Raw genomic sequence first — 23,933 nt, forward strand, 5'->3', positions numbered from 1 at the left:
TGTTTCCCCACATTCCAAGCAATATTTCCCCCATCCCAACCAGCATTTCCCCCATCCCACAAGCAGTGTTTCTTTCCCCCATTCCAGGCAGTGTTTCCTTCCCCCATTCCAAGCAGTGTTTCCTTCCCCCATTCCAAGCAGTGTTTCCTTCCCCCATTCCAAGCAGTGTTTCCTTCCCCCATTCCAAGCAGTGTTTCCTTCCCCCATTCCAAGCAGTGTTTCTTTCCCCCATTCCAAGCAGTGTTTCCCCCCATTCCAAGCAGAGTTTTCCCCCATTCCCCCCATTCCAGGCAGTGTATTCCCCCCATTCCAGGCAGTGTATTCCCCCCATTCCAGGCAGTGTATTCCCCCCATTCCAGGCAGTGTATTCCCCCCATTCCAGGCAGTGTATTCCCCCCATTCCAGGCAGTGTATTCCCCCCATTCCAGGCAGTGTATTCCCCCCATTCCAGGCAGTGTATTCCCCCCATTCCAGGCAGTGTATTCCCCCCATTCCAGGCAGTGTATTCCCCCCATTCCAGGCAGTGTTTCCCCCCCATTCCAGGCAGTGTATTCCCCCCATTCCAGGCAGTGTATTCCCCCCATTCCAGGCAGTGTATTCCCCCCATTCCAGGCAGTGTTTCCCCCCATTCCAGGCAGTGTTTCCCCCCCATTCCAAGCAGTGTTTCCCCCTATTTGAACCAGTGTTTCCCCCCATCCCAGCCAGTGTTTCCCCTTATTCCAACCAGTATTTCCTCCCATTCCAAGCAGTTTCCCCCCACTCCAACCAGCATTTCCCCCATCCCACAAGCAGTGTTTCTTTCCCCCCATCCCAACCAGCCTTCCCCCCCATCCCAGCCAGTGTTCTCCCCTATCCCAACCAGCATTTCCCCCATCCCAACCAGTGTTTTCCCCAGTAAATGAGCTCTGCCAGGTGACTTCTCCAGTTTCACTGTGTGACATTTGTAATGAACTGTGTTCCTGTCATTCCTTTTTGGCAGCCCTAATGCAAAGGCCTTTGTTTTCCCTGTGTTCTGTTTCTGACCAGTTCGGCAATACCTGCTACTGCAACTCCGTCTTGCAGGCCCTGTATTTTTGTCGGCCCTTTCGGGAAAAGGTTTTGGCATACAAGGTGCAGCCTCGAAAGAAGGAAAGCCTCCTGACCTGCCTCTCTGATCTCTTCAACAGTATTGCCACACAAAAGAAGAAGGTGGGAGTCATCCCACCCAAGAAATTTATTTCCCGCTTGAGGAAGGAAAATGGTAAATGAAGAAATGAATTTTTTTTTAATGCGTATTTAAGGATGTAAAATGTTAAATTCAGGGGGGTTTTTGGAGTAGAAATGGTCAAGTTTTAACAGGTTTCTTGGAGATTTTTTGTGATGTGAAGCTCACCACCTGTGAGTTGTCCTTATCTCAGTGTCTGTGTTTCTAGACTTGCACATGTCCAGATATTTCACACTGGCCTGGTGCTCCCTAGAGGAACAAAACACACTGCAGGTCATTGCTCTCATGAACTCTCACAGGAGACCCAGCCACTCATAGCCTGTTCCCTTGCATTTGTGGCAGGATGAATTCCTTGGGATCAGAACTGCTGTTTGCTGAGGAAAAGTTCTGGCTGTTGATTTCTCCTCTCTGCTTGAACTTGAAAAGATAACAAACTTCCAGTAAGGGATTTTTGCCCCTTGGTGCTGGATTTAATGAATCAGTGGCCCAAGGCAACACATCTGAATTTCTTTATTTATCTCCCTTTCCAAAGAAAAGAAGAAAAAAACTACAAAAAGCCCCAAACCAATAGTGATTTTTTCAGTTCTGAGAAATGGCCAAATTAAGTTTCTTTAAGGGTATTTTTCAGCTGTGTGTTTCTTCTTCCTGAGGATAATCATTGAGTGAACAACAAAATGCAATTCTTCCCAAACTCACCAGTGCCACCAGAGCTGTGTGACAGGAGAGAGGAGGGTAGGGAAAAAGCCACAGTGACCTGGTGTTGGGAAGTGTCTGTAGTTGTTCATTCTCCTCCCTGTGTCCCTTTGCAGAATTATTTGATAATTACATGCAGCAGGATGCCCACGAATTCCTGAACTACCTACTGAACACTATTGCTGACTTGCTGCAAGAGGAGAAGAAGCAGGAGAAGCAGAATGGGAAGCTCCAGAATGGCAGCATTGAGAGTGAAGAAGGAGACAAAGCTGATCTGACGTGGGTCCATGAAATCTTCCAAGGAACACTAACCAATGAAACCAGATGTCTTAACTGTGAGGCTGTACGTGCACCACCCAACCACTCCTCCTTAGCTCTCTCCCAGCTCCTGGATTGGTTTCCCTAACACTGAGCACCCTTTCTCATTCACTAGGGTAGATGAAATTGCACTGTCTCTATTAAAATATGGAGCATAGCCTATTTTAGGACTCTATGTTCAAACCAGTGCTCATTAAGGTATGTTGCCCAGAAAAAGCCCAGTGTTTTCCCTGTTTCTCCTCCCTGTTTCCATTGAGGCAGCTGCACTTGGCTGACCCAAGCTGCCTTTTTGTCTCCATGTTATTCCCTGTGTCAGTGGCTGAGAGTTTATGTTGTGTTCCTACATGAGAGTTGCTCTTAATTTAACTCTGGCACGAGCTGAGTTGCTTGAACTGGAATTCTGTGCTTGGTGCTGGTCCTTGGCTACTCTCTTTGAGAGCAAAAAAAGTGGCATGAATTCTAGAATTAGAACCACAGCACCTTCAGACCAGGGATCTGTAGTTTGTCATGTGCTCTGATTTAATAGTGCTAAAAAAAAAAAAAAAGAAAACCCAGATGGGGAGAGAAATCAAAAACCCAAGAAGTGATTACAACAGAAAAGACTGCTCTTGGCATTTAAAATCTAAAGTTATGGCTATGTGGTGAGGAGAAGCTCTAAAAATGACATTAATAGGATTCTGTCTCAAGGTTTTTGCAATGAAATGTGACTGTTCCACAAATGGAAAGATGGTTTTCCTCCCTGCTAACCCATTTAATTGAGGAGCCATCTGCCTGTTTCTGCCTTGCCTCTGAGTATTGACTGTTACACCCTGAAATGCAGCAGAAAGCTGCAGCAGGCTGCAGAGAAAATGGAATGTGGTTAAAACCTCTCCACTGAGAGCTCTGGGTGGTTAAAACCTGGCTTTGCCAGTGAAATAATCAGAAATGCCTTGAAGTCTCAAGGGGGAAGAGATGTTTCATGAGGAAGTGTTTGGGGTTTTGTGCTTTTTTCCATGGGTTTTTGGATTTGTTTTGTTGTTGCTTTTTTTTAATGCTCCTCTACAGATTTTAACACCACATCAGACTATTTAATCACTTTTAGTTTACCTCAAGAAAAGGCCTCTTTGTGTACGTCTACATTTATTTTTAATCACATTGCACCACTCCAGAATTGGATAAAAGAAATCTGCCAGCTCTAAATTGTTACCAAATATCTCCTCTTATTATTTTTTTTCAAGGTTAGTAGCAAAGATGAGGACTTTCTGGACCTCTCGGTTGATGTGGAACAAAATACATCAATTACACATTGTCTAAGGTAAACAGAATTCTGTGGGAATGGAAAAAATACCTGCCCTGGTCAGGAGGAAAGAGCCTGGAGTAGTTATTCTCTGTAGGTTTTGACATGAGGTAAAATATTGTGAGTTTTGGAAGGGTTCTCAGTGGATTTTAGTATTTAATAAATACTAGTGGTAGATAAGATTGATTTTCACTTTCTTTTATGGGGATTTGAATTTGTTACATCACATAGCCAAGCTTTATCAAAAATAAACATGCAGTGTTTGATTTCACAATAAATTCTTGATTATTTTCATATTCTTACTGAATTTCAGTTGCCTGGCCCTGATGTTAAGGGTCACTTTAGTTTTTCCTGGTAGACATTTACTCCATGTGTTTGTCTGCTAGATCCAAGGCTTATCAGCTGCTTGGATATTTAATTTACATCCAGCATCTGGCTATTTAATAGCTGATAATGGATCTCTAATTGCTGGGAGCTGAAGGATCATCCAGACTTTGCTACTTAATGGCTGGAGATGTGAACATTTAATTTCTGCCACTAAAGAAAACATGGAATGGCTACTGATGGAAACAAAACTCAATCACCTTCTTGCTGTTTATTAGCTTTCCTAGCCAGAAAATAGGCAGTTAATAGTGTAAATTCCAGATTTTTCCAGCTGAACATTGATGCTGCATCCCAGGAATGAGACAAATACACATCAGATGGCTCTGGGAGCACCATGAGTGAAAGGAGTTTCATCCTCTGTGTGTTGTTTGGGGGTTTTTTCAGCATTTTCAGCCTGGATGCTCTGGAATATCCCTGCTTATGCCACTCTCTGATTTCCACAGGGGATTTAGTAACACTGAAACTCTATGCAGTGAATACAAATACTATTGTGAGCAGTGCCGCAGCAAACAGGAGGCACAGAAGAGGTAAGGGCCAAACATTCAGGCTGAGGGAGATGTTCTCTTTACATTTCTGGGCAAATACACCTGGTGGATTCAGGCAGAGAAAAGGTGAGGTTGTGTAGGTGTGTGTTTGGTGAAGAAGTGGAGAGACCAAGTAACTTCATGAGGAGATTCATTCTGGGTTTCTCCCTGAAGAGTTTCTATCTGCTCTTTCCAGACATCCACATTTTCCCCAGTTAGCATTAATCAGCTTAAAGCCCCTGGAAAACATCCCATCTGCTTTGTCTGGGAGCACTGGGTACAAAAAAATCTTATTTCTCCCCTCAGACTTGGTCACAGCCAGAGCAGCAACAGAGATTTATTCCAGCTCTTTCTTCCCACTGATGGGTAAAAAATCAATATTTTCCTGCAGTTGTTTTGCATTCAGATGCCAGTTGTGCTGTTAATAATTTGGAATAAATATTGCCTGTTCTCACTAAGAGAGAAAAAAACCCTATTTTTTATTCTATCAATATTTTGGATAATACGGGATTCATTTCATGGCGCTTCCTCATAAGGAAGATATTCTTGAACAAATCTTTGTCTGGAGTGATTTGCTAACCCTTACTCTTTATTTCCCACGTTTTTGTGCTCCAGAATGAGGGTGAAGAAGCTGCCCATGATCCTGGCTCTGCACTTGAAGAGGTTCAAGTACATGGACCAGCTGCACCGCTACACCAAGCTGTCCTACAGGGTGGTGTTCCCCCTGGAGCTGAGGCTCTTCAACACCTCGGGGGATGCCACCAACCCTGACAGGATGTACGACCTGGTGGCCGTGGTGGTGCACTGTGGCAGGTACCTCTGCACATCCCCTGCCTCTCCTTGCACTTCTGAGGGATCCCTCACCCCTCTGCTGCTTTATCACACTGCTGGGCAGTGCAGGAGCACTGGCAGAGCTGCTTGGATAGAAGTGTTTTGATTTTTTTTTAAAAAATGTATTTTTTACTAGGTTTTTTGCTATTTTAAGTTTTATTTTATATTTTTACTGTCACTTTTTCTGGGTCTGGATTGAAGGCACTTGAGGAGGTAGTTCATGTTCAGACTCAGGTTTTTGTTATTTCTTATCAGTGAAACAGCCTCACAACCATGAGTTCTGCACCTTTTCATTAGAAGGCACAAAATGGCCAACTATCTCTTGTTACAAGGTCTTTTAAGACTAAACTCTCCAATTAAGAAAGAACACCTAGATTATTTCCCCTTTTAACCCAATAACTGATCCTAAAAGTCAGCAATGAGGACTTTTCTGTCCAATTGCAAAACATCACCCAAACCCATGAAGAAGGTGAAGAAGAACAACCTGTCTCCACCCTAAAACCTGCATCTTGCTTCATATTTATTTCTATATTCTAAAACCCCAAACTCTGAGTTTTCCACCCTGTGACATTACACATTTCTAACCAACTGCACACCCACATTCCCAGTGCTATCAATCAATTTTGGAAGTTTTCTCCACAGCCTCAGGTCAAATGCAGTGTTCTCTTGGGGGTCTGTGCCTTTCAGCCCAGAAAATTTAAAATTCTCAGCATCCAGGGCTCCAACATTTTACTATTTTCAATTTTACTTTTCAGATTTGTCATTTTGTGTCATTTGTGTCATCAGCACAGTGGCACATCAGACAAGTTCTTTCTTTGAGCTGTAGCAAAGAACAATCATTAAAAAAGCCCAAAACAACTAAAAACCCCAACTCTAACCCTGCTTTCCAGGAAATCTAAATGGAACAAAAAAGAAATCTTGGAAAAACACCTACTGAAATAGAATTAAATTCTATTTTTCATCTTGCTGCTGCCTAAACCCTTGAAGTTTCTTTAGAAGCTGGTGCCATCATGTGGAATAAACTGTGCACTGCTGGGTTTCTAAAATATCCTTATTTTCTTCATTAAATTTTAGTTTTAGCAGCTTCAGTTCTGGTTTTAAAAGCAAAGAGGAAAAAACTTCTGAGCATTTTAGGACAAAAGCCCTCATTGAAGGGAAAAATATTTCTAACTGCCTTCAGGAAGTGTGAGTTTGAAAGTAACCAGTTATTACAGCACATAAATGCTTTGAAATATCTTTGTGAGAAAAAACCTGCTAATAATGAATAGATTTAGTATAAATAAACTTCATATAATTCTAGATTTTCGTTGTGCAGTCATAGATATATATAATTTTATCATTTTAGGATCTCAGGCAATGCATTTTCTTGTGTAGTTTTTATTTGCCATACCTGTGCCTACACTTACATGTTTAGATAATGGTGATTAATAATTCAGATTATTAAATGGTTTTCCTTTTTTCCTCAAACCTTTTATCCTGTGTGGGGCTTTTAGGATTCCTGTAACTCACCTCCTCTCAGTTCTTACTAGGAATTTACCAAAGGCTTGAGATAAATGAGATTTTCTGAATATTTCGAGTTCTCAGAACTTGTTTGAAATATTTTGCACATAGGGTTTTACTTCAGTTTAAATTTAAATTAGGTTTAAATTCAAGTTTAAATTTAATTTTATGTAGTTGCCCTAAAAAAAGGAATTCCATTCTGGGAATTGGAAACTTCCACTAGAAAAGTGGGAAGAGCTGTCCCAGAGGGTCTGGCTGTGCTCAGGTTAAACCACACTGAGAACTAAAGGAATTCCTGCTGTGAAATAAAATATTTCAGAGCTGATTTAAATCAAAATTTCACAGTGGTCAAAATACTCAGCAGTGGTGAATGCAACACAGGAGAGATTGAAATATTTTTAATTTTGCTTTTTAAAATCTCTGAATGATGATATTCAACACAGCATCGTGCGTTTGGAATATTTTGTGTTTTCAAGCAGCCAACAGCAACGTTTTAATTGAAGCAATTTGGCAAAAATCTAAAAACCTCCCCAGAGAAAATCTGGGCAGTGGAGCTGGGAGAGCAGAGGTGGTTTTGGGGAGGGCAGTGGCTCCTGGCTGATAAATTTGCAATTCCTTCTCCTGCAGTGGCCCCAACCGTGGGCATTACATCACCATCGTGAAGAGCCACGGCTTCTGGCTGCTCTTTGATGATGACATTGTAGAGGTGGGTGACAAAAACACAGCAAACCCCCCCAAAACCCTCATGGCAGCCCATTGTTAGCCCCTCTCCATTGCTGACTTGCATTTCATTGCTGCACTTAAAGAGCTCCTCACTTTTTTGGGGTCACTATTTACCAACAAACTGTAGAAAGAAAAATATTTTAGAGATGACGTTGAAACAGCTCAAGCAAATTTTTCCTTTTCTGCCAACATATCTGTAAAGGCTGATATCCACAATATTCATACATCCATGGATTTCACTTAATTATTAAGCAAATATCAAACAGTAGAACAAATGCCACAGCAGAGCTGCTTTTTGTAAAGATGAAAATGCTTTGTTTCTCTTGGAGATCCTGTGGTCAAGGCCTGATTAAGTGTCTAAATAGCAAAATCCATGCTTGTGTTGAAATAAAAATGTAGCACATTCCCCATTTTAATTTTTTTTTTTTGATCTTTGTATGGCTTTGAGCATCAGGGGTGGCTCCCCAGTGTGTGTGGTTGTCAGCAGTTCCCTTTTTCCCATTTTTATGTTTTTGGGGTCATTTTCCTCTGTTTCTGTCATAGTCCAAGTACAGAATTGTGTCACCTAATTTGGAAGTAGTATTCACCCCAATATTTTAAAATGCAAGTGTTACCTGTATTGTCCATCCAGGGGATGAACTTCACATTTTAAAAGATGGAAAATAACCATCATCTTATTCTGTATTTGTTTTCTATCAGTCACTTTTATGTTGTATCTTCATTTTTAGTGCAAAACCAAATTTCTGTTTATCTGCAAGCACTGTTGACACTTTATAGATGTGCCAAAAATGGTTTTTAAATGTGTGCTGTCTGTTATTGGGCAGTAAATCCAGGAGCTGTCATGTAGTTCTTCTCTTCTGGGAAAAAAATCCACATTTTTTTCCTTTATTGCTTTTCTATCTTTAATTCTGGCTTGCTTTTGGTTTTCAAGTTCATCTTTTATAGATTTTTTTTTAAAATGCCGTAAAAACAAAGCTCTTTGGATGGTTTAAATTCTAGGTGTGGCCACCTAACAAAACAGGTTTGAGAAGGTGAGTGCAAAGCTCTTGTTCACAAATATTGCAGCTGAAAACCCAGGAAAAGCCTTTTCCCTCTGAAATACAAAAAGCTTGCTTGCATTTTTGGCAAGTGATGTGAGTGAACAGCTCCAAACTGAAAACAGGAAGGAGTTTGTCCTCATTACCCACTAAATGTCAGCAGTGGGGAAGGCAGATTTATTTGTGTGTTAGGATTTCATGGGAGGGCCAACTCTCAATTAAATTGGAGATTGATGATCCCCAAACATCCTGCAGCATATGGGGGAAACAGCAAATCCAGGGGACAGCTCAGTCCAAGGGGGATCCTGAGCCAAGGCAAATGGACTGAGAAAGCTGAGCCACTGATCTGTGGCTGATCTGAGTGTGACACTGGTCACAGAGCAGCCAGGGGATGCAGGCAGTGCCAGAATTTACCTGGAAGCTCCATCCATGGAGCAATCCACACTGAGGGCAGGCACAGAATGGCTCTGCTTAAAAAAGCCCTCAGGGATTTGAATGCTGAACTGCATTTGCTTTGGAGAACCAGAACAGGTGGCTGGAAATGAGCAAATCTCAGTTCATAACATCATTTTTAATGCCAGGTGAAGTTGGAGAATCCTAAGAGTTGTAGCTTTAGAATAACTGGTTGTTACTCTACAGTTACAACTGGGTTAAACTATATCTGGTCAATAAGAATGGGAAGAATAGAATCTATATAATCCCCTTTCAGCTCCACTCTGTTTTCTGTGCATAGTGAAATTAAAGGAGGAAGTCAGTTTTGCTGTGCTGAAACTAAAAATATCTGAGGCATGAATTAATATGGATCAAATGTTTGAGTTGCATTCAGGATGAGTAGTGGAAATAGGCTTGATTGCATGGCAAGTGAGCTGGCACTTAAAATAAAACATGTTTGACTTGTCTGCTAAATATACTGCAGGAGCAGAGGAGTGTTCTTGCACTATATTTCTGTTAAAATGTGCCTCTAACAGTCTGTAGTAACGTTATGTTAATAAATGGTGTGAAAATGCAGCAGCCTCAGCAGGGGATTTCAGCTTCCCCTCACTCCTTGAATGGAGAAAAGACAAAATCTGTTTGGGGGCTTTATTTCCCCCTCTGATTTTTTAAGAGAAGGTGTTTAACAAAACCCTTCAAGAGAGAATTTCTGCAGTTGATGCATCCTCTGAAAACTCCAATCTGCTTTTTCTTGTGCTGGAAAAGGCTGCTCCCAGCTCACTGCTGTTTGGCAGTGCCACAGGGAGAAGCCAGTGCTGCTGAGCTCTGCTGATGCCAAAATCTGCTCAGGGAGCAGAGATTTCACCTTCTCCAAGTGGGTTCTGCAGCTTTCTCTTCCTTTCTCTTTCTCTTTCTTTCTCTTTCTCTTTCTTTCTCTTTCTCTTTCTTTCTCTTTCTCTTTCTTTCTCTTTCTCTTTCTTTCTCTTTCTCTTTCTTTCTCTTTCTCTTTCTTTCTCTTTCTCTTTCTTTCTCTTTCTCTTTCTTTCTCTCTTCCTTTCTTCTCTTCCTTTCTTCTCTTCCTTTCTTCTCTTCCTTTCTTCTCTTCCTTTCTTCTCTTCCTTTCTTCTCTTCCTTTCTTCTCTTCCTTTCTTCTCTTCCTTTCTTCTCTTCCTTTCTTCTCTTCCTTTCTTCTCTTCCTTTCTTCTCTTCCTTTCTTCTCTTCCTTTCTTCTCTTCCTTTCTTCTCTTCCTTTCTTCTCTTCCTTTCTTCTCTTCCTTTCTTCTCTTCCTTTCTTCTCTTCCTTTCTTCTCTTCCTTTCTTCTCTTCCTTTCTTCTCTTCCTTTCTTCTCTTCCTTTCTTCTCTTCCTTTCTTCTCTTCCTTTCTTCTCTTCCTTTCTTCTCTTCCTTTCTTCTCTTCCTTTCTTCTCTTCCTTTCTTCTCTTCCTTTCTTCTCTTCCTTTCTTCTCTTCCTTTCTTCTCTTCCTTTCTTCTCTTCCTTTCTTCTCTTCCTTTCTTCTCTTCCTTTCTTCTCTTCCTTTCTTCTCTTCCTTTCTTCTCTTCCTTTCTTCTCTTCCTTTCTTCTCTTCCTTTCTTCTCTTCCTTTCTTCTCTTCCTTTCTTCTCTTCCTTTCTTCTCTTCCTTTCTTCTCTTCCTTTCTTCTCTTCCTTTCTTCTCTTCCTTTCTTCTCTTCCTTTCTTCTCTTCCTTTCTTCTCTTCCTTTCTTCTCTTCCTTTCTTCTCTTCCTTTCTTCTCTTCCTTTCTTCTCTTCCTTTCTTCTCTTCCTTTCTTCTCTTCCTTTCTTCTCTTCCTTTCTTCTCTTCCTTTCTTCTCTTCCTTTCTTCTCTTCCTTTCTTCTCTTCCTTTCTTCTCTTCCTTTCTTCTCTTCCTTTCTTCTCTTCCTTTCTTCTCTTCCTTTCTTCTCTTCCTTTCTTCTCTTCCTTTCTTCTCTTCCTTTCTTCTCTTCCTTTCTTCTCTTCCTTTCTTCTCTTCCTTTCTTCTCTTCCTTTCTTCTCTTCCTTTCTTCTCTTCCTTTCTTCTCTTCCTTTCTTCTCTTCCTTTCTTCTCTTCCTTTCTTCTCTTCCTTTCTTCTCTTCCTTTCTTCTCTTCCTTTCTTCTCTTCCTTTCTTCTCTTCCTTTCTTCTCTTCCTTTCTTCTCTTCCTTTCTTCTCTTCCTTTCTTCTCTTCCTTTCTTCTCTTCCTTTCTTCTCTTCCTTTCTTCTCTTCCTTTCTTCTCTTCCTTTCTTCTCTTCCTTTCTTCTCTTCCTTTCTTCTCTTCCTTTCTTCTCTTCCTTTCTTCTCTTCCTTTCTTCTCTTCCTTTCTTCTCTTCCTTTCTTCTCTTCCTTTCTTCTCTTCCTTTCTTCTCTTCCTTTCTTCTCTTCCTTTCTTCTCTTCCTTTCTTCTCTTCCTTTCTTCTCTTCCTTTCTTCTCTTCCTTTCTTCTCTTCCTTTCTTCTCTTCCTTTCTTCTCTTCCTTTCTTCTCTTCCTTCCTTCTCTTCCTTCCTTCTCTTCCTTCCTTCTCTTCCTTCCTTCTCTTCCTTCCTTCTCTTCCTTTCTTCTCTTCCTTCCTTCTCTTCCTTTTCTTTCATCACAGGTTGGTCTCTGCTCCTCCTGAGCAGGGCACATGTTCAACCCAGAGCTTCTTGTGTTTGCAACATTTCTTTACTTCCTCAACTTTATTCCTTGGGAATAAAAGGAAACTTGAGGCTCATCTCCTCCTCAGCCTCTCATTTCTGTGGATCCAGAGTCCTAAAGGGATTAAAATACTCCATATCCCAGTGGATGCTGAGCAGCACAGGTGCCTGGAAATGTTTTATTCCAGTCTCTGGGCTGCAGGATCCAGCTCACTGATGGGAAGCCAGGTGTGCTCAGGACCTGGACCATCTTTAAAAAACCTTTAAAATTCCCTCCAGTTGTGCTTGGAGTATGAGAGCAAAGCAGCTTTTCTGCACATAATCACAACTTGAAATACAAGCTGTGTAATGATTTGCTGTACTAATAGATTTTAATTCTATTAGTACAGCAAATCATGATTTTTCTTAAGACACAAACCTTGTGATAGGTAGTCAGAAGGCTTTGCTTGGTAGAAAAGCTCTTTTATGACCAAAGATCATAATTAGATGAAACCCACAGAACTCATGAAGCACTTGCAGGACTTTTCTCCTTAAAAGGGTTACAATAGCTTTGAAATCTGGAGTTATTTTAGCTGAAGCTTCTTGCCTGATTAGTGACTAATTTTTTAAAAAAAATATAAAATAATTTAATTATAAAATACTCAGGCAAGGTACCACCAGCATGAGGAAAGCAAATATAAAAATGTCATGTAGTCCTTTAAGGATACATTTTCATGCATCGCTTGTTTTGTAGTCCAGCTTAGGACTGTACCCCTTCTGAAAAGTTTATTATTCATCCTCATTTCCTGGTTTTTCAATAGTCAGTAAGTTACTAAGTGGGGAAAAAAATGTTTTGTTGGATTGAATGATGTTGGAATGTCACCATGTCAGCACTGCTTGGCTTTCCAGATCACCTCCAAGAGCTGGGAATAATGCTTTATCTGGGAAAAGGCTTTGAGGTGGTGATGTGATTGAAGCTAATTAAAACTTCCATTAATTTTCAGAAAATTGACGCCCAGGCCATTGAAGAATTCTATGGGTTAACATCAGACATTTCCAAAAACTCTGAGTCTGGATATATCCTCTTCTACCAGTCCAGGGACTGACAAGAGACACAAAGGATGGACACAAGGAAAAAGGGATCAAGCTTTGTCCAGGTGGAGCCTGTGTGTGCCAGCAGAGCAGCCCCTCAGTGCTGCTGTAGGACCAGGACAGAGCCAGGGGAGGGGAGAGCTCCCTCCTCCCCCTTTGGAGGATTAGTGCTGAACTGCCCTAACAAGAAGAGTTTTGTTCCAGTTTTCTTTCTGGGCCTTTTTTTTTGGTTTTTTTTTTACGTGCTATCTTCCAAAATCTGCGTTACCTCTACTTGAAACCCGGCTGCTTATTTGTTCATGAACTCAAGAAGAGATTTCAAAGTAGCATTGTAGGATTTTTACCATTTAAAGTTGGCCTGAGGCTATACCTTGGTTTCTGCCATCGTTTTTCTGTATTTTAGCAGAATGATTTCAATATTCAGTGTCAGCTGAAGGCATATTTTAGGATATGAGCAGCAGCTGCTTGCTGGATATTTTTGGTGACTCAGACTTGAGAAGCAGTACAAAGCTAAGACATATTGGAAATGTCAAGTCTGTAATTTTTATAAAGAAAAAGCAGACAAACCCTTTTCTCTGCAGCATTGTAAACCTCCCCATCCTGCATTCTCTTGGGTTTAGAGAACACTAACAGCACTGCTTCTTTTTGTACTCTTCTTTGTGCTGTTCTGTTTCTCCTGCAGAAGGCAGAGAACTGTCTCCACACCCAGCCTCTCCTGCTGTGCATTTTCCTTTGCAAGCAGCAGTTTTGCCTCCAGTTGCTGCAGGTTCCAGGGCAGCAGAGCAGCCCTGAGCTGTCAAAGACCATCTCTGCTGTGGAAAAGTTGGGAATTCCAGCCTTTCTTGGAGCTGTTGCATAAACCAAAAGTGCCCTCATTCTGAAGCAGGATCTGTTCCACATTTCACTCAATTCCAAGCAAACTGATGCAAATTGCATTTTGAATCTATGCTAATCACAGAAACAGCACCAGTTGGGGAGGGTTGGCCAAGGGAAGGGGTGTTAGGGAACTAATCCAGGAGTTCTGAGTCTTCAGGGTAATGAACAGGGGAGAAGGAAAACCAACCAACCCAGCAGACATTACCTGGTCAGTGTTGCAGCCATTGCTGGTGATGTTTGTCTCCATCTGGGAATCATAACCCCCCTAAAATGCTTCTGATTGTTTCATCTCTCTAGGCCTTGCTTCCCAGGGGAAATGGTTGGTCTTTTGAAGACTGAAACGAAGCAATTATCAGTTATGTGTAGATATTCTAATCTCAAGGATAACTAGGAAGAAAAGACTGAAGAAGTTGGTGAGAAATCTCAGAAAATCTTGTGCAAGTTTCTTTGGGAGAAGTGCTGTTGCTGTGCCAAAGCCTGTCCCAGCTGGCTCCAGCCTCCCAGGGGGAGGAGTGTTCTGCTGGGCCCCTGAGCTGTGTCCTCAGTGTGGCTCTCACAGCCCCTCACCTGTCCCCAGTGCTTGTTGTTCTTGAGGATCTTTAACTTATGCAATTCTGTGGCTTGTGCAGGATATTCAATATTTTACCAAAACACTGTCCTCAGGAAAGCAGGATCTCACAGCTCCTCGTGCTGCCTGTGTCTGTTCCTTCCTCTCATGACCACAAAGGTGATGTTTAGCAATTAACTCCTGCCTTCAAAATGCAAATGAACCTTTGCCAATGTATTCCAGCCGGGTGCAGCTTCCATTCTCCTGGCACATCTCTTCCAGAAGATAAAATATGGACATTGGGTTTTTTAATTCTTTTTTATTATACAGAGTACTGTCATTTTAAGAGACACATTCAACAGCAGCAAATGTTCTTGTCATCTTGTTCTGTTGTGTGACAATTGTTCTGGCTAAGAGTCTTCTCCCCTTCTCCACACACAAGCTGTGAGTCCTCTCCTGGTGATGCCACCAGAAGACTCTCATCACTGAGTCTTGCAAAAAATGAAAAAAAAAGAGAGAGCACTGAGTTAAAAATAATCTAAACAGTAAATACAAAAAGTAATGTAGTACACTAGACATGTATTTTGTATATCTGGTGATACCTTTTTACAAATAAAATACCTGACTGAGAGATAATATTGAAAGATATATACTATAGATTAAAAACTGCTCGAAGTGCACTTTTGCTACAGATTTATAAGGAGACTAAAAGGAATTAAATGGGAAGAGAATGGTGTGATGTTACTTCTGTATAATAAATGACCCCACCTGTCTCCAATAAAGGTCATTATGATCAAACCCACAGCACCCAGAGGTTTTTCCTTGAATTTCACTCCTTAACTCCTCCCAGCCTGCTGCCTGAGGATCCTGCTCCTGCTGTGTCTGCATCCCTGTAACCTGTGCAGGAATGGGCCAGGGCAGGAGAACTGAATCATTAATTCAGAGTCAGAGATTGTAACTGCTGTGCTGCTACAGCAGGGAGAGGTCACCCGGGCCTCTGATCCTCCTTCCCCCTCACCCCTGGAGCTCTGCTCCTGCCTTGCCCTGGGATTTCTGCTCCCCTTCCCCCTGTGTTGTGCTCCCTGAGACTTTGTTGCAAATATCTTCTGACTGATCTGGAACAGAGACATTTAAAGGCAAAACCAGGAGCCTGTGCTTGGAGCTGTTGAGGTTCATTGCAGGACAGGTTTTCATTTTGTTGTGGTTCACTGCAGTTCACCTTAGCACAGGAAAATGGGATCCTGTGAGAAGGAATTTATGGGAATACAATGCAGTGGGAGCAGGGGAGATTGGAAGATGGCAGCTGCTCTGTAAAACCAGGTTGTAAATCCCAAATGCTGTCTGGCCCTTGTCCTGCTGGGTCACACCTCAGCAGGAAATAAATAAATTGAGCTGATTTTAACTGCAGTGAACATGAGTTGGACTTGCAGGAAGAGCATTCCCTGGAAATTGGGAGAAAACAACCAAACCCAGAAGGGCTGAAAGCAAAGTGCTTTGAGCTGGTTTGAGCCACCAGGGCAGGACTGATGGAGCTGGGGTTTGGGAGCTGGGTTGGTCCCTGCAGCTCTTCTCCAGAACCTCTACTGGAGTGAGGATGGAGACCATCCCATGGATATTATTTCTCTATTAAATGATATTTTGCTTCAAATTCCACATTTGTGGAGAGGCTCTGCCCTTGGCTCTGCAGCACAGAGGTGCTCAGCACGTTCTGGGTAGCAGCAGGAGCTTTTAAAGCCCAGGTGCCAGCTCAGTTTAGGAGATGCTTTAAACAAATCCTATTTGATGGGTACAAGAAAGAAAATGGGCTGACAAAAGCCCCTGAGATGAGTCAGACCTTCCCATTGTGGGGCATTTAGCAAAAGGAAACAACCCCTGAAACGTAATTAATTCCCAACGTGTGAAGTGCTGCTGGCTCTCACTAATTAACCCCGGGGCTGCTGCTGCTCCTGCAAACCCGGCCTGGCTGGGGCATCTCTGCAGAATCCGGGAGGGATGGCGTGTCTGGAGGGAGAGATCAGGTAGGGAGAGAGAGATGGAGCAGGGGAGGATTAGAGATGGAGCAGTGGAGATCAGAAATGGAGCAGTGGAGGGGCAGAGATGGAGCAGTGGAGATCAGACATGGAGCAGTGGAGGGTTAGAGATGGAGCAGTGGAGGTCAGAGATGGAGCAGTGGAGGGGCAGAGATGGAGCAGTGGAGGGGCAGAGATGGAGCAGTGGAGGTCAGAGATGGAGCAGTGGAGGTCAGAGATGGAGCAGTGGAGGGACAGAGATGGAGCAGTGGAGGGACAGAGATGGAGCAGAGGGGCAGAGATGGAGCAGAGGGGCAGAGATGGAGCAGAGGGGCAGAGATGGAGCAGTGGAGGGCAGAGATGGAGCAGTGGAGGAGCAGAGATGGAGCAGTGGAGGGGCAGAGGTGGAGCAGTGGAGGGGCAGAGATGGAGCAGTGGAGGATTAGAGATGGAGCAGTGGAGGTCAGAGATGGAGCAGTGGAGGTCAGAGATGGAGCAGTGGAGGGACAGAGATGGAGCAGTGGAGGGACAGAGATGGAGCAGAGGGGCAGAGATGGAGCAGAGGGGCAGAGATGGAGCAGAGGGTCAGACACGGAGCAGTGGAGGGTCAGAGATGGAGCAGGGGAGGGTTAGAGATGGAGCAGAGGGTCAGAGATGGAGCAGGGGAGGTCAGAGATGGAGCAGTGGATCAGAGATGGAGCAGGGGAGGGTTAGACACGGAGCAGGGGAGGGTTAGACACGGAGCAGTGGAGGGTCAGACACGGAGCAGGGGAGGGTTAGACACGGAGCAGGGGAGGGTCAGAGATGGAGCAGGGGAGGGTTAGACACGGAGCAGGGGAGGGTTAGACACGGAGCAGTGCAGTGGGGTGGTGCCAGGGTGGTCCTGTCCTTGTGCTCTGCAGCCAAAGCTGCAAAGGGAAATGCTTTGATCTTTCCACATGTTTGTGGCAGAATGAGTGGCCTCAAAGTGACCCTGGGGCCCTTCAGGTGGGAATTTGGGAGGGAATTCCTCCCTGGGAGGGTGGGAGGCCCTGGCACAGCTGTCCCTGGATCCCTGGCAGTGCCCAAGGCCAGGCTGGATGGGATTTGGAGCAGCCTGGGATAGGGGAAGGGGTCCCTGCCATGGATTGGGATGATTCCCCTCCCTCATGGGGTGTTTGGATCTGCTGCAGTGTGGGGGCTGTTTCTGCACCCGCAGGAGAGGGAAGGATGAATTAATTACACAGCAGCAGCAGCTGTTAAATATTTGAGTTGCTAATAATGAGTGCATTAGTGGTTGTCAGTTGTTTTAAAAGCTCCTAAATACAAATAAACACAAATACAAAACACTGCAGTGGTTGCAACACTTCAGCTTGTGTAAAATCAATTAAAAACATTCAGATAGTCCCAGCTGGGCCTTCCCTGGTGATTTCCAAGTCCCAGGCAGGGTGAGGGGAGGGCAGAAGGGTGAGGATGGGGTTTGGGAGCTGTTTGGGGTTGGGAACATCCCAGACCTACCAGAGTTCATTTTGTTTTCCAGGTGGTTTTTAACTGGAGCCAGCTGCTTTAGCAGAACGTGTTGTGTGAGGAATTTTGATGCAGAATAGAGACATTTACTCTCATTTAAGGCCTGGAATTAGCAGGGCCAAGCCATCAAGAGCTGCATCTGGGGCTGCTGCTGCCCCCAGCCCGTGGGAGGCTGAGGCCAAATGCAGCTGAACTTTGTGTGTCCATGAGATCGCAGGTGGAGTTCAGCAGGAGCTGAGTTTGGGAGTGATTAAGTGCCCTAATTAGCACTCGATTAAGTGGTTTTGTTTCCTTCTCTGAGGAGCAGCCACAGCTACTCCAGCAAATCATTGCCAGGCAGAAAAGTGCTGTGGGGAATGGAATGGAATGGAGTGGAATGGAATGGAATGGAATGGAATGGAATGGAATGGCCCAAAGGAAGGGAAATCCCATCTGTCAGTGCTGCTGTGCAGGCCCAGCTGTGTCCAGCGGCCCTTGGGAGCACGGGGTTCCTCTCTTGGAGACCTTTGTGGGATAAACCCCACTCAGAGCCAGCAGGGAAAGGTGGAATCTTTCTTTAGCCAGGAATCTCCCACTGATGGCAGCTCAGAGACCTCCTTGTCTGGACTCCTTTGCATCCCCCAGTTTGGGTCTGTTGGTCCTTCTGGGTGATGTGAAACGATTGGAATATTTGGATATTTTGGAAGCATCAGCTGCACAGCAGGGTCCTGGCAGGTCGTGGGGACTGTGGCAGGGGGAAATTCCATCCCTGCATCCCAGAGAATCCCTGGATGGTGAAACCCAGGTAGGTCCAACCCACACCTGTAAAAATCCAGTTTTGCTCCATTTGGAAGCTGTTCCAGGTCCCTTTGCTCCCACCTCCCACCCTCAACTCCTCCTCAGCAAATCCCCAGGGAATTGCAGAGGCAGCACGTGGGGGTGATCAGGGACAGGGTTATTCTTGGCCATCCTCCCCAGGTTCTCTTTTTTCTTTTTCTTTTTTTTTTTTTTTTTTGAACATTAAACTGCTCATTTTCAGATTTTGAGTCACAATATTTCTCCAAGCAAAAGGCCACGAGCCTGGAAAAAATCCAGTTTATTCCTTCAGAATTCTCTGCCATCATTTCAGCCCAGCAGAGCCAAAGCAGAGCTGGGACCTGCTGCTGCTGCTGGCGTGGAGGGACAGTCCTGACACCTCCAGGGTGCTGAGGGTGCTCATCCCCTGCCAGGTGTCCCCTGGGCTGTGGGGACAGTGTGGGTTGGTGAGGATCAGGAGGGGGCATTATGGGATGTCTGAAGCCAGCAGACAGAGCAAAATTGAATTATTTTATTATATCACCCTTAGGGAGTGAAAAGTGAAAAAATGAATGGAGATTTTACTTTGTTTTTTCCTCCTGGTTTCTCATGGATGCTGTAAAACTGAGCCTAAACCCAGGTTTAAATGGAATTCCTTGAACCTCAGACCCAGCAGAAAAGCCAAGCTTTGCTTTTAGTAAAGTTTCCATGGGAGGAGGTTGCTGGATTTGGGAAAACCCATTTCTCTGTGCTGTTCCCCCCCAGCCTGAGCCAAGTGCTCCAAGAGCAGAGACTCGGGGGCAGGAGGATTCCCGGGAGAGCTGGGAACCGCCCTTATCTTCTAAAAATATCTCCGACCCACCTCAAACCCCTCCGAAACAGGGCGGGCAAGGGGCGGGACGCGATCCTGGGGTTGGAGCAGGGAGGGACAGAGGCAGGGGACAGCAGGGCTGTGCTGGGAGGGAGAGGCTGCAGGAGCATCCTCCGGGAGCGTAGGGGGAAACGGGAAGGGAAGAGCGAGAGCTTGGGGGGACTCTGTGTGTGGTAAAAATAGGTTGGAAACTTGGGAAAGAGTTGATAGATCGTTAAGCATGTGCTGGTGGTTTGGTTGTTATATTGTAAAAGGGATTAAAAGGGGAGTTATAAGAAATCTGGTACTCAAGGTACCAGAACACACCTCAGTAAAGAAGCCTGAGTTAAAACCAATAAATAGACAGGACCAGCGTGGGGGTGTGGAGCTGCCTGGTGCTCCACTTCAAAGCTGGGAATTTGTTCCCTTCCCCAGGGTTTCTGGAAGCCAAAGTCCTTCCTGCCCAGTGAAGTGCATCACAGCCAGCCTGGACAGAACTGTAATGCTGTAATGGCCAATCAAGCACCTTAAACCTTCCTGCAAATAAAGGATCCAAACAGAAACCAATCCAAAGGGACAGAAAACAGGATAAAAAAAGGGGGATCTGACCCACTGAATGTGTGCTGCTCTGTAGCATCCCCTGAATTCTCCCCCCTTGGTCAATCCCCAAGTCCTCAGCCTTGGAAGCATTAACTCCTTACCACAGAGTCATCCCTCCCAAAGGGAAAAACAGCTGTGACCGTGTTCACAGGGGTCTGAGGATGAGGGAAGAGATGAGGCTCTGACTCCATGTTTCAGAAGGTTTGATTTATTATTTTATGATATATATTATATTAAAACTATACTAAAAGAATAGAAGAAAGGATTTCATCAGAAGGCTGGCTAAGAATAGAATAGGAAAGAATGATAACAAAGGCTTGTGTGTCAGACAGAGAGTCCGAGCCAGCTGGGCTGTGATTGGCCACTAATTAGAAACAACCACATGAGCCCAATCCCAGATGCACCTGTTGCATCCCACAGCAGCAGATAACCTTTGGTTACATTTTGTTCCTGAGGCCTCTCAGCTTCTCAGGAGGATAAATCCTAAGGAAAGGATTTTTCATGAAAGATGTCTGTGACAAACAGCCTCCCCCACGGATTTGGTGTCACAGCTTCCTCTGCTTTCTCCTTCCCCTGTTACTGGTTCGGTTCCCCTGGAGGCCAGGCCCCTCTGCCCAGCCCTTAGCCCAGCTCCCCACCCCTTCCCCTCTATAAGCTCCTGCTCCACGTGGTTTTCCTCTTTTCCCCGGGTTTTTCCTTTGGTAGCTGTGTTACTCTGCTGGGATAAAACCTTGCAGAAGAGCCTTTCTTGCCTCTATGGCTGAGCCAGCTGCGGTGAGTGTTGAGTGGAGGTTTGACTGCATTGCCTGAATGTCAACTCAGCCCTGCCTTTCGGCAGGAGAGGCTCGCTGGGGACAGGGGACGGGCAGCAGCACCCACCACTGTCACACCTGCATTTTTACTGCTCCACCTGGGCCATCGGGGCCATCCCTGGGAAGCCCCAGCACCGGCACTGCTCCATCCTCGACGGGATCGCTGCTGCTCGGCCCAGGGCACCCTTGCTTTAGGCCTTTATTTAATTACAATAAATGCTGAGATCACGCTGGTGCCGGGAGCCCGCTCTCGTTTTTATCAGCGCATCCCAGCGGTGATGCTGGCGCTGCCATCTCCCGGCCGTGGCTGCCTGGGGGCGGCTCCCTCAGCCCTCCTGGAGCTCTGCCAGTGTCCTCTGCTCCCCGAGGCAGCACAGAGCCCTTGGAGTTGGGCTTTTTTCCTTCCCCGAGAGGAAAGAACGTATTTGCTCTCTCCTGCACCTTCCTTCAAGGTTTGCCTGTTGGTCACGGTCCCGAGGAAAGCCAAGGCTGCGGGGTCTGAGTGACAGCTCCTGGAGAAACCACAGCGATTTTATCTCAGCCCTGAGCAGAGCTGCTGGATCTGCTCCGGCTGCTCCTGCTCCAAAACCTCAGAGCAGCCGCTCTGCAGAAGCACGGAGCCCTCCTCCATCCCTGCACCGTTGATTATCATCAGGGAATCGTCATGGGATGGTTTGGAAGGGACCTTAGAGATCATCTGGTTCCACCCTGTGCCAGGGACAGGGACACCTTTCCCTCTCCCAGGTTTCTCCAAGCCCCATCCAACCCCTTCCACAGATGGAGAGTCACCTTGCTTTGGGTTTCATCCCATCCATTTCCACCCTGGTGGGAGCTGTTTAGGGAGGTCTCCCTTGCCCTTGTGCATCTTTGATGGATTTGAGCTCTGTTCTCCCCTTGGCAGCCAGAGCTGCACCATCAGCAGCTCTGTTCCCTGCGGCAGGGGGAAATTCCATCCCTGCATCCCAGAGAATCCCTGGATGGTGAAACCCAGGTAGGTCCAACCCACACCTGTAAAAACCCTCCCTTTCCCATCAGCTGGACCAGCTGAGGTGAAATACTTCAGTGTTCTGCTCCATTTGGAAGCTACTGAGCAGTCCCCAGCCCTGCTCCAGGGCATCTCCTCTCCTTCAGGTGCTGAGAGAAGCTGAGCTGTTTCTTTTCCCCTTTTCCCTCACTCCAGAAGGATTTGGGCTGTCTCAGGATCCGAGCAGAGCCAGGAGCAGAGGATGGAGGGCAGGGCTGGGCTGGCTCGGGGGTTTTCCAGGGCCTCTCGCCGTGCATTAACTCTCTTTTATTTACCCTGCTGAGCAGATTGCCCTACCCAGACACAGCCCTGCTCCCCACCAGGGTTTTGCCCCTTGCCAGAGCACCCGTGGTAGCCCAAACACCCCCAAATGACCCTGATTTGGGGTCATTTCCCCGGGCATTCCCTCCTGGCTGGGCAGCAGAGCCGGGCACAGCCCCAGCCCTGCAGGGCCAGCCCCCGGTGCTGCTCTGGCTGCCGGGTTGTGACACCTGGAGGGGTTTAGAGGATGAAAATGCTGTAATTCGAGAGGAAATAGCCCTGGATTTGTCCAATGCAGTGCCAGGCAGGAAGGGACTCCCAGGGCCACCTTGGGGTGCCTCTGCTGGGGCACAGGGACAGGGCCCAGCCCTGGGGATGCTCCAGCCCCAGCAGAGCCCCGAGGGCTGGGCCAGGCTGCTGGGGGGGTTCTGGCCGTGGCCCCACCCGCCCTGGGTGCTCCACAAACCAACCCCGCTGCCTTCGCTTCCCTTCCCCGCGCGCTAATTGAGCCGAGGCACTAATTAATGCACAGCACCCAGCTGTGCACCGGGAGGATGCTCTGATCTCCGGTTTAACAGGGCCAGGAAATGCCGACCCCCTGTGCCTTGGGGTGAAATCTCTGACATTTCCCTAAACCTGCCGTGAGCCAGGGCTGGGGTCGGGCTGCGGGTGCCGGAGCACTCGGGGATGCTCCGGGGAGCGCTCCCAAGCCCCGGCAGCTTGGGCTCGGTTTATTTCTGCCAATATCCCTGCCATGTTTTTTCCTCGATGGGGTTTTGTTCTCTTAAAAAGCCACGCAGCTAAAAATAGTCCTGAGCCCGCGGTGTCCCGGCGTGAATCCGCGTGCGGAGCCGCCCTGGGAGCTGCGCTTGTGCTGCGCTCTTTAGAAACCTCTGCTGTGCCTCAAGAAACGCCTGATGGGGAAAACGAGGGGGTTTCCCTCGCTGAAAGAACCACCTGGACTCAGATTCCCCCGAGGTGGATGATTTTGAGTCGGATTTCATTAAGCACAGGGCTGTGATAATTTGGTTGGTGGCCCTGGAGAAGCTCTGCCTTCCCCAGGGCTGGGGTTGTGCACCCTGGGGTGCAGGGAGACAGCAGGACAGGATTTGGGGGTCAGGGACTCACTGAGAAAGGATCTGGGGGGTTGGCACTCAACAAGGGGGATTTGATGGGAAGAGACTCAACAAGGGGGATTTGGGATGCTGGAACCCAGCAGGGCAGGATTTGGGATGCAGTGACCCAGCAGGGCAGGATTTGGGATGCAGGGCAGGATTTGGGATGCAGGAACCCAGCAGGGCAGGATTTGGGGAATTCAGGCACCCAACGAGGCAGATTTGGGCACAGACCCCCTGTGAAGCACGAGGGGATTTGTGGAGCAGAGGGAATTCCAGTGCTCCCCCTCCATGGGCGTGGTGCTGCCAGCCTGAGGAGCTCCCAAAATGCCTGGGGAATTTGCCAGGCTGGGTTTGGAGGGGCCATGGTGGCTTGGAGAGGATGGAGGTGGTGGGACAGAGCCTTCCCCAGTGCTGGCAGTGCCACTGTGGCATCAGAGCACCCAAAGCCATCAAGCCCCCATGGATGTCTGGGTGTCCCCAGTGCCATCTTCTCATTTTTCCCACCTTTTGTTTTTCCCAGTGGATTTGTGGAGGGGGGAAGATGCTCCTCTCTGAAACCCAGAGCTGCTGGGAGTGCAATAAGGATCTCTCAAACCCCCTCATGCAGGAGGGATCAAACACAAACACTTCTGCAGATCACAGCTGAAGGCTGGAGGCTTCTTCCCTCTCTCCTCCCCATCATGAAGAGGCACCAAATTCTCCTGATGCACAGAAAATGGGTTTGGTGGCCCTGGAGAAGCTCTGCCTTCCCGAGGGCTGGGGTTGTGCACCTTGGGGTGCAGGGAGACAGCAGGACAGGATTTGGGGCTCAGGGACTCGCTGAGCAGGATCTGGGGGGGTTGGCACTCACTCAACAAGGGGGATTTGATGGGAAGAGCTGAGGCTCCCAGCTGCTTTCACAGGGATGTGGTGAGGGAATTCTGCCAGGTCCA

The 23,933-nt window shown here is 46.3% G+C and overlaps 1 protein-coding gene across 2 annotated transcripts in view; it reads left to right on the forward strand.

Annotated features, from left to right (window-relative positions):
- LOC129125642 (ubiquitin carboxyl-terminal hydrolase 12-like) overlaps positions 1–14,851 on the forward strand; it is a 33,878-nt gene extending 19,027 nt beyond the window's left edge. Inside the window, exons 3-10 of one of the 2 annotated variants that reach the window (XM_054641145.2) lie at positions 1,027–1,240; positions 2,014–2,240; positions 3,433–3,509; positions 4,319–4,402; positions 5,015–5,212; positions 7,358–7,436; positions 8,453–8,484; positions 12,537–14,851. In XM_054641145.2, coding sequence (XP_054497120.1) covers positions 1,027–1,240; positions 2,014–2,240; positions 3,433–3,509; positions 4,319–4,402; positions 5,015–5,212; positions 7,358–7,436; positions 8,453–8,484; positions 12,537–12,576 — 951 coding nt within the window. In that variant the 3' untranslated portion in view covers positions 12,577–14,851. The remainder of the gene's footprint in view (positions 1–1,026; positions 1,241–2,013; positions 2,241–3,432; positions 3,510–4,318; positions 4,403–5,014; positions 5,213–7,357; positions 7,437–8,452; positions 8,485–12,536) is intronic. The other variant, XM_054641144.2, reaches the window with a different exon arrangement.
- Positions 14,852–23,933: the final 9,082 nt, after the last annotated feature.

The sequence above is a fragment of the Agelaius phoeniceus genome, chromosome 14, assembly GCF_051311805.1.
Source record: "Agelaius phoeniceus isolate bAgePho1 chromosome 14, bAgePho1.hap1, whole genome shotgun sequence".
NCBI lineage: Eukaryota > Metazoa > Chordata > Aves > Passeriformes > Icteridae > Agelaius > Agelaius phoeniceus.